The 10,211-nt window shown below is 42.0% G+C and overlaps 1 protein-coding gene across 1 annotated transcript in view; it reads left to right on the top strand.

Annotated features, from left to right (window-relative positions):
• The first annotated feature begins 5,558 nt into the window (after positions 1-5,558).
• Positions 5,559-10,211, top strand: part of ccdc14 (coiled-coil domain containing 14) — a 55,147-nt gene continuing 50,494 nt past the window's right edge. The window contains exon 1 of the mRNA XM_084324654.1: positions 5,559-5,647. Within this exon, the coding sequence (XP_084180780.1) occupies positions 5,624-5,647 (24 nt within the window). The 5' untranslated portion in view covers positions 5,559-5,623. The remainder of the gene's footprint in view (positions 5,648-10,211) is intronic.

Here is a 10,211-nt window from a genome sequence, read left to right as displayed (position 1 = left end):
TTGAACAATTCATCATTGTTACATGAAAATATGTTTGCACCAGATTTAGCAGAAGCTAATTTCCATCTGTGGTCTATCCAGCTGCTAACTGTATTTGAGTGAGTTAAGTCTTGGTGTTATGGTAGACTCAGACCTCAGCTTTAAATCACAATCAACAAGTTGACAAAAACTTAATTCTTCCACCTTAGAAACATAGCTAAAGTACGGCCATTTATAAATCAAAAGGACGCTGAAAACCAGATCCATGCCTTTATCTCAAGCCAACTCGACTCCTGTAATGCACTCCTTACCGGCCTCCCGATTAAATACGATGATAACTATTTTATTGCAATGCACTATTGCATTATTTTATTCTATTTTACTAACTATTTTATTGCACTGCACTATTTTACTTTGTATCAGTGAATCATAGACGCCTGGCCATAAGAGCATTCGGAGCATCTCTGCTCTCCCACTATTGAACTTGGGGGAGCAAAGGTATAATCTTGCTCCACGACTTTTTGATTATATGAAAAATATGATATATCCCCCCCAATATATAAATCTAACCATAACTACGTTATGGTTAACTGAGTTTTATAGTGAAAAGAGCAGCTTTATTGGTCAAGATTGAAGGCTCTATATTGCAGGAAATTGCACGTACAGGTTCATTAAATTCAAATAAAATCTGTCGTGGAGGGGGTCGTGCCTGAGCCCCTCCAAACCACCCCTTGTCTGCCCAAAAAATAAATAAAAAATAAAAAAATCTAATTTTAATAAAAAATAAAAATAAAAAAAAGAAAGGGGGGGGGGGGCCATCTGGGCTAAGCCCCGGATGCGTCTACCTTAATGATAAGCAAGCAGTGCAAAAATGCGGAAGCATTCGTCACCGCACGCCACTACGGTAAAGCGCCTTTCTTTTCAGGCCCGCTTTGGGAGCTGTCGCGCGGAAATAGGCTGTCTATTGCCATTCTCTTTGACAAACTCTAACCTTAACCAGCTCCTTAACAGCGCCTAAACTTAACCGTTCTAACCTTAACCAACTCCGAAACAATGCCTAACCTTAACCTTAACCTTAACCATGCCTAACCTTAACCATAGAAATTATATTGCCATTCTCTTTGACAAACTCTAACCTTAACCAGCTCCTTAACAGCGCCTAAACTTAACCGTTCTAACCTTAACCAACTCCGAAACAATGCCTAACCTTAACCTTAACCTTAACCATGCCTAACCTTAACCGGTGAAAGAATACACGTTAAAAAAAAAAATCACGTTAAAAAAAAAATATTCGATGGGATTCGAACTCGCCAGCAAACGAGCCATAGGATCCACAGCCATGTAGTCTTGCCAATTGAGCTATTTCTAGATACTGAATAAGGGGCGGTGACTTATATATATTGAGCTCCGCTCGTGTCGAACCAAGGCGGGATCTCATGCGCATGCGCGGGCACCTCGCGCGAGCACGCCGGCGCACGCACGCACCTGAGCGAGCACGCCGGTGCACGCACGGGCGCTGGGCGGCGGAAAATGAAAGGCGCATTACCCCACGCCACTACGGTAGAATGCTTCCGCATTCTTGCACTGCTTGCTTATCATTAAGGAAAAGGCGCCCCGGATCTCCTACAATCCTAAATCCGCCCCTGTGCTATTTCCCTGTTTCCCACACCAAATTAGGATAGGTGGGACACGGGATTCCCCCGGCCATTTGAAGACGTCACAGGCGCGTTTTCTTATTGGCCAAGAGACATGTCCGTGAGTTACAGGCCCTGTGCTACAGGCTGTGCTGAAGACTAACAGGAGCACTCATTCAAGGGTACTATGACTATGCTTGCACCTCATGGTACCAAAGCACCTCAAATGCACTAAAAACAAGATTACAAACATCACAAAACAAACTGGTCAGACTACTGCTTGACCTTACTCCTAAAACCCACCTGGAAGAATAGCCCCAGCACTGCTGTGGCTAATGGGGATCCAAATAAACTTAAACTTAAACTTAAACCTCACCCCTGCCCATTTTGACAACCTACGATGGCTTAGAGTAGACGACAGAGTACAGCAACTTGCAATGGGCCTGGTCTTCAAGATACACTACACCACTAAGGTACCCATGTACATGTCGAAATACTTCCCAAAGGTCAGTGAATACCACGACCACAACACCAGAGGGAGTTCCACAAATCATGTTCAACCCAGATTCGGCACAAACAAGGGTCTAAACTTTTCGCAATTATGCACATAAACATTTTTGAATCCCTACCCACCTTCAAAACTGCTCTCAAAGAGCACCTATGGGAGGCTGCAATTCGAAACCTGCCTCCGTAAATGTCCAAACCCCCCCTCCCACCCCCTCCTAATGTACAGTTTCCTCCCCCTCATATGTATATATTATTTGTTAGGATATCTGTTTAACAGTACTGTATATCTGCATATCTTGTATGTCACAAATGTAACAGTACTGTATACCTGTATGTTGCGTATGTCATTAATGTCATTATGAATTAAAATGGGGATTCTGATGTAAACAATACGAAAGTCTTTCTCTGGTCTGCATCCCCTTAACAATTGTGTGTATTGAGCCGTAATGTATTTTACCTATTCTGCAATCTGTTAATAAAGTTTTCAATCAATCAATCAATGCTGTCAACACCACCATTCCACCTCATTCAATTCCATTCATTTGAGGACCTAGTCTAAATATAATACTTAAGTATAAACAAACTATACAGCAATATTATTATGTGTAATATATATATATATATTTTTTTGTTGTTGCCATTTTCAAATGATCAGTAAATGAACTATTTCTCAACTGACCAACTGCTGGTCAACTTCTCACATAATGTTTCGAATCTTCTAATCGTAACCATGGTAACCACTCCACGCAGGGCAAGGAGGATATACAGCATACAACCTATATACACACCTACAACAAATTGACTGGATCTACTTTTATCTTTCAAAGGAAATAAATCTGTGAAGACACATCAAATGCCAAAACAAACACTTACCTTTGACTCAGAATTGTCTGTTTTATTGAAATCTGCACAGCAGTAATGTGTTTATACTTCAGAAGTATGATATTTAGACTAGGTCCTCAAAATGAATGGAAGTGAATGATACATAGGGGTAAGACTGCTGAAACGTGTTGCTGAAAGTTCTACTAAAGTAAAATATCCCTTTAAAATAGATGCTTTAGACAGAATGTTTGGAATGTAAACTACCACTCTACCACTGCACAGAAGTCAGGCATGTTCTTTCAAAAGTAATTACCAATGATTACGGGAAGCCATGTTGGAAGAAATATAACTTTACCAAAAATCATCCAACAGGAATATGCCCAACCCCCTCAATGTTTTGGTACATAATGAACTGTGGAAAGGTGTTAATAATTGTATAGTTGACAAAATGTTCTCAGATTTCACTTTGTACTATAGAAATATTTTATTTGGTTGGTATGACTATAGTAGTGACAAAGACGACCATGCATGTTTCCTCTTTAAAATGTTACTTCTCGTCAAATTCCATTCACAAATGTAAATTTACAACCAAAAATAAATAATGATTTGTATTTATGAAGGAAATTAAGGAAAAACCTCACAAAATAAAACTTACATTGTTGCATCTATTTCACGTGTATGTGCTTGTTTTTGATGTGTTCTTTTGATATTGCCTGTGTATGTGGACAGTTTGAAATAAAGATTTATAAGAAGAGAAAAAAACCATAGATATATATAAACACTAGATGACTCACCCACGCTGCTGGCCAACGGAGACCGATTGATTGATTGATTGATTGATTGATTGATTGATTGAAAATTGTATTAACAGATTGCAGAATGGGTACAATACAGTACAGCTCAATACACACAATTGCTAAGGGGATGCAGACCAGATAAAGACATTTGGACATTTACAGGGGCCAGTTCAGTTTCGAATTGCAGTCTCCCATAGGTGCTCTTTGAGAGTGGTTTTGAAGGTGGCTAATGATTCACATTCCTTTACAGGTGTGGGTAGGGCGTTGCACATTGATAATAATAAAAATAATAATAATAATAATAATAATAATAATAATAATAATAATAATAATAATAATAATAATAATAATAATAATAATAATAATAATAATAATAATAATAATAATAATAATACATTCGATTTATAGTGCACTCTATATTTGGAAACCAAATCTCAGAGTGCTACAGAGTAAAACAGACTTTAAAAACATAGGCAATTAAAAAACAAGACATAAAAGCATAAAAAAGGGATAAAACACACAAGGCATGTATAAAAAGGTTAAAACTAAGGGAAGGCTTTCGTGAAGAGGTATGTTTTAAGTCCTCTTTTAAAGGAAGCAGTGGTCTGTGGTGCTCTGAGGTATGGTCAGGGAGGGCATTCCATATGCGAGGAACAGCCGAGCAGAAGGCCCGGTCGCCCATGGTGTGGAGCTTGGTCCTGGGGGGAAGGAGGTGGTTTGTGTTGGCGGAGCGAAGGTTACAGGGTGGAGGGTTCTGGGGTGAGGAGATCTTTGCGGTAGGGGGGGGGGGGGGGGGGGGGCATTTCCGTGGATGCATTGATGGGTCAGAACTAAGGGATATTTTGTAACTGATGTAACTGATATTTTGTGGTGATGGGGAGCCAGTGAAGTGAGTGGATGTGGTCGTGTTTACGCACTCATCAGGATCCTAGCAGCGCTGTTCTAAATGTATTGGAGCCTCTGGAGACTTTTGCTAGGAATCCCGATGAGAAGTGTGTTACAGTAATCCAGCCTGGAGGAGACAAAGGCGTGGACCAGTTTTCAGCATCTGGGAGGAATTTTGAAATGTTCCTGAGGTGGAAAAAGGAGGTTTTGCAAATGTGTTTGATGTGGGTTAGGTGGGGGTACATTTTTACACCATGGTGACGTGGATCTGGATGAGAGGGGAAGGTCGTGGCCGGAGAAGGAGATGCTGGTGATGGGGGAAGATTGGACCTGGTGGGGGGTACCAATGAGGATGGCTTCTGTTTTTGAACTGTTTCACATTATGATGTGGCATAACCATAGCCTGCTACATTTTCAACCGTTTGGTTTGTTAAAAATGTCAGATATGTAGTTATCACACTGCATACTTATAATGGACTGTCTTTCATATACATTTTTTTTTTAAATGGAATACAAATTATTCCAAGCAAGAATCATAGCCACGTTAATCACGTTTGTAATAAACCAAACCATTTGTAAATCCGTCAAGATTTCAGCGTAAGAGTATTTTTGTTTGTGCAGATCATTCACCTAACAGAATAGTCCACTGAAGGAAGATGGCCGCCCGTGATCTACGCTGGAGACTCCGCCTTGAGCCATCTAGTGTTTATAATATCTATGAAAAAAACGACCGTTTCGCTGCCATTTTGAAAGCAGCAGACGAGTGGGCGGAGCGAAACGATAAGAGTCGGTTCAAATCAAAACCCGCCGTGTAACGTTACTAGGTGTGTGCATGTATGTACAACTTATCCGTTTCAGTTAAGTTAGTGAACTAACATTACCTTTATAGCAAAGAGGTGACACCCTTCGCTTTCCTCTCCTCTACATTTTTTACCAACAAAAGAAAACACGACGTTATTATCTTGTTTGGAGCTAAATTAGCAAGATAGCCTTTCAGCTATGAGAGGGACCTCCAAACATAAGGTAAGTAAGATACACCTGAATACAGGTGGTGAGACGTAACATTGCAGCGGAAAAGTACAAAGTAAGATATTATACCATTGATTGATTGATTGATTGATTGATTGATTGAACACTTTATTAATAGATTGCAGAATGGGTACAATACAGTACAGCTCAATGAAAATGACAACTATAACCTAGATGGATAGACAGATATAGAGATGGATAGAATAACAAGTTTCTACCGAATGAACTTATACCACCATTGATTAGTATGGTGGGTGCAGTTCGGTAGAAAATAGTTCCTAACATGAAGCTTGATTGATTGAAATTTTTATTAACAGATTGCAGAATGGGTACAAAATACAGTACAGCTCAATACACACAACAGTTAAGGGGATGCAGACCAGAGAAAGTCTTTCGTCTTGTTTACATCAGGGTCCCCCATTTTCAATTCATCATAACATAATGAGTAATGACATACAGATAGACAATACTGCTACATCTATACATTTATGACATACCAGATTTACAAATACAGTATTGGTTTTGATAGCTTATCAGTGAGCTGGATGCAATCCTACCTGGAGGGGAGAAAGAACAGATGGTAGAGAACAGATGGTAGAGGTAAACGGTACTCTATCCCCCCCCCCCTCACAGTGAGCTGTGGTGTTCCACAAGGAAGCATACTAGGACCGCTACTCTTCCTAATTTATGCAAATGACATGTCGTCAGCCTGTGACTGCAACTTGTTCCTGTTTGCGGACGACTCAGCCCTGCTGGTCTCTGACAAGAACAAGTTGCAGGTTGAAAAAACCCTCAGCTCGGAACTAGGCAAAATCTGCATATGGCTCGCTGATAACAAACTATCATTACACATGGGCAAAACAGAGTCCATTCTCTTTGGTTCAAATAACAAACTCAGCAAGACCGACGGCTTCTCAGTTACAGTGGGTGACAATATTGTCACAAGGAAAGACGTTTACCTACTTGGGTTCCATCCTAGAGGCAAATCTTTCCTGTGACAAAATGGCATCCAATGTAATAAAAAAAAGTCAACCAACGAACTAGATTCTTGTACCGGATCTCTTCTCTGGTAAACAAGAATACCCTGAAGACTCTGGCAGGAGCACTCATTCAAGGGTACTATGACTATGCATGCACCTCATGGTACCAAAGCACCTCAAAGGCGCTTAAAACAAAATTACAAACATCACAAAACAAACTGGTCAGACTACTACTTGACCTGAACCCCAGAACCCACCTCACCCCTGCCCACTTTGACAACCTAGGATGGCTTAGGGTAGACGACAGAGTACAGCAACTTGCAATGGGCCTGGTCTACAAGATGCACTATACGACCGGGGTGCCCATGTACATGTCAAAATACTTCCCAAAGGTCAGTGAATACCACAACCACTACACCAGAGGAAGCTCAACAAATCATGTTAAACCCAGATTCTGCTCAAACAAGGGACTAAACACGTTTCGCAATTATGCCACAACAATGTGGAACGCCCTACCCAAAGCTGTAAAGGAATGTGAATCCCTGTCCACATTCAAAACCGCTCTTAAAGAGCACCTACGGGAGGCTGCAATTCGAAACTGGCCACCGTAAATGCCCAAAACCCCCACCACCTCCTAATAGACAGTCTCCTCCCCACCGCATGTATATATTCCCTCCCCGCCGTATGTATATTTCTCTCCCACCCACCCCCTCCTAATGTACAGTCCCCTCCCCATCATACTCTGTCAGGATCTAGGGGTAACAGTACTGTATATTTGAATACCGTTTATGTCACAAATGTATCAGTACTAAATACCTATATGTCCCTATGCCATAAATGTCATGTATGTTGTGTATGTCATAATGTCTATATGAATTGAAAACTGATGGAAAGTTGGAAACAAGACAAACGTCTTTCTCAGGTCTGCATCCCCTTAACAATTGTATGTATTGAGCCGGCCCGTACTGTATTGTACCCATTCTGCAATCTGTTAAATAAAGTTTTCATTCATTCATACAAAAAGAGTCTAAAAAAGAGAGTATATACATTTGACGAAGAAACTGTACATTGGAGGAGGTTGGGTAGGTGGGGTGGAGGGGGGGGGGGGACTGTACATTGGAGGTGGGTCGGGAGGGGGGGGTGGGTGGGGTTGGTGGGGTAACTGTACATTGGATTATCGACGAAACCTTACTGGGTCTCTCGTGTATTATTGGGTCAGGATTTACTGTACATTGGAGGGGGTTGGGTTAGGTCGGACATTTACAGGGGCCAGTTTTGAATTGCAGTCTCCCGTAGTGCTCTTTGAGAGAGGTTTTGAAAGTGGGTAGTGATTTACATTCTTTTACAGCTGTGGGTAGGGCGTTCCACATTGATGTGGCATACTTGCTAAACGTGTTTAGTCCCTTGTTTGAGCCGAATCTGGGTTTAACATGATTTGTGGAGCTCCCTCTGGTGTTGTGGTCGTGGTATTCACTGACCTTTGGGAAGTATTTTGACATGTACATGGGTACCTTAGTCGTGTAGTGTATCTTGTAGACCAGGCCCATTGCAAGTTGCTGTACTCTGTCGTCTACTCTAAGCCATCCTAGGTTGTCAAAGTGGGCAGGGGTGAGGTGGGTTCTAGGAGTAAGGTCAAGCAGTAGTCTGACCAGTTTGTTTTGTGATGTTTGTAATTTTGTTTTTAGCGCCTTTGAGGTGCTTTGGTACCATGAGGTGCAAGCATAGTCGTAGTACCCTTGAATGAGTGCTCCTGCCAGTCTTCAGGGTATTCTTGTTTACCAGAGAGGAGATCCGGTACAAGAATCTAGTTTGTTGGTTATCTTTTTTTATTACATTGGATGCCATTTTGTCACAGGAAAGATTTGCCTCTAGGATGGAACCTAGGTATGTAATTTCATCTTTCCTTGTGACAATATTGTCACCCACTGTAACTGAGTGGTCTTGCTGAGTTTGTTATTTGAACCGAAGAGAATGGACTACCCAGGTAATGATAGTAGGTGCAGATTTTGCCTAGTTCATAGCTGAGGGTTTTTTCAACCTGTAACTTGCTCTTGTCGGAGACCAGCAGGGCTGAGTCGTCCGCGAACAGGAACAAGTTGCAGTCACAAGCTGACGACATGTCATTCGCATAAATTAGGAACAGTAGCGGTCCTAGTATGCTTCCTTGTGGAACACCACAGCTCACTGGGAGGGGGGGGGTGGGGGAAGGGTACCGTTTACCTCCACCATCTGTTCTCTCCCCTCTAGGTAGGATTGCATCCAGCTCACTGATAGACTATCAAAACCAATTGCATTTAGCTTGTCAATCAGAATGGAGTGATTGACAGTGTCGATTGCCTTTTGTAGGTCCAGCATGACCATGCCACAGTATTTGCCCGCGTCCACCTCTTGTTTGATGTGGTCGTTCAAATAGAGAAGGTAGGGCTGGGCGATATGACCAAAAACGTTATCGCGATAAAATTATAAAATTATTCTCATATAACTCGATATCGATAATTATCGTCGATATAATGTCTGTCAAGTTTAATTAACTTATTATGCCCGGCGCCGATACGCGGGCTGACTTGTTTTGCTGCTGTGAATGTCTCGAGAGTCGAGTTGATGTCGTCATCAGTCCGCGCACGTTAGGAGTTAGCCAAAGCAAGCGGAGTATTTCATGACAAATGTACTAAAAAATGACCCTAAAATACTCTGTTCCGCCCAATTCATTGCAACGACGTCCACCGTATACCCCACACTACTATAACAGTTACCCTCAGAATTCAAAACACACACCAACTCGGCAGGTAACCTGTGAAATAGCGCAGTGCAAGCTAATTAGCCATAGCCAGCCTCGTTTCCGAGCGGAGTATTTCATGACAATGTACTAAAAAATGGCCCTAAAATACTCTGTTCCGCCCAATTCATTGCAACGGCGTCCACCGTATACCCCACACTACTATAACAGTTACCCTCAGAATTCAAAACACACACCAACTCGGCAGGTAATCTGTGAAATAGCGGCGTGCAAGCTAATTAGCCATAGCCAGCCTTGTTTACTGCGTCCTACCTCCGCGCCTCCTTCCGGGTCTCCTTCCGCTATCGGCCATCTCCTTCACTGATTGGTTGTTAGTGCGTGTGTTCATATCCAAGCTTGGAAAATCGATATATCGAAACTTTGCGACCACGGTTCATGTTTATTTCGAGGAAATAATTTATCGCGATAGTTATCGTTATCGTTTTATCGCCCAGCCCTAAGAGAAGGCATGTGTCAGTGCCAGTGGAGTGGGATGTTCTGAAGCCAGATTGGAATTCGTAGATTAGATTTATTTTCGCAAGGTACTTTTCGACCTGTTCGTATAATGTTTTTCCATGACTTTCGAGATGGAGGCAAGAATAGAAACAGGGCGGTAGTTGCCTGGGTCTAATTTGCTACCCTTTTTGTGCAGGGGGGGGGTCACTCGCAATTTTGAAGTCTTTGGGTACGTGTCCCTGTTTTATGGAGAGGTTTATGTGATGTGATGTGAGAGGTTTAGGTGATGACTGGGGTGATGGCGGCTGCTGAGTCTCTGAGGAATTTGGAGGGGATATTGTCATGG

The sequence above is a fragment of the Notolepis coatsorum genome (assembly GCF_963971535.1).
Source record: "Notolepis coatsorum genome assembly, chromosome: 11".
NCBI classification, from domain to species: domain Eukaryota; kingdom Metazoa; phylum Chordata; class Actinopteri; order Aulopiformes; family Paralepididae; genus Notolepis; species Notolepis coatsorum.
Note: the sequence above shows the minus strand (reverse complement) of the source record. Positions and strands in the feature narration are given on the sequence as shown.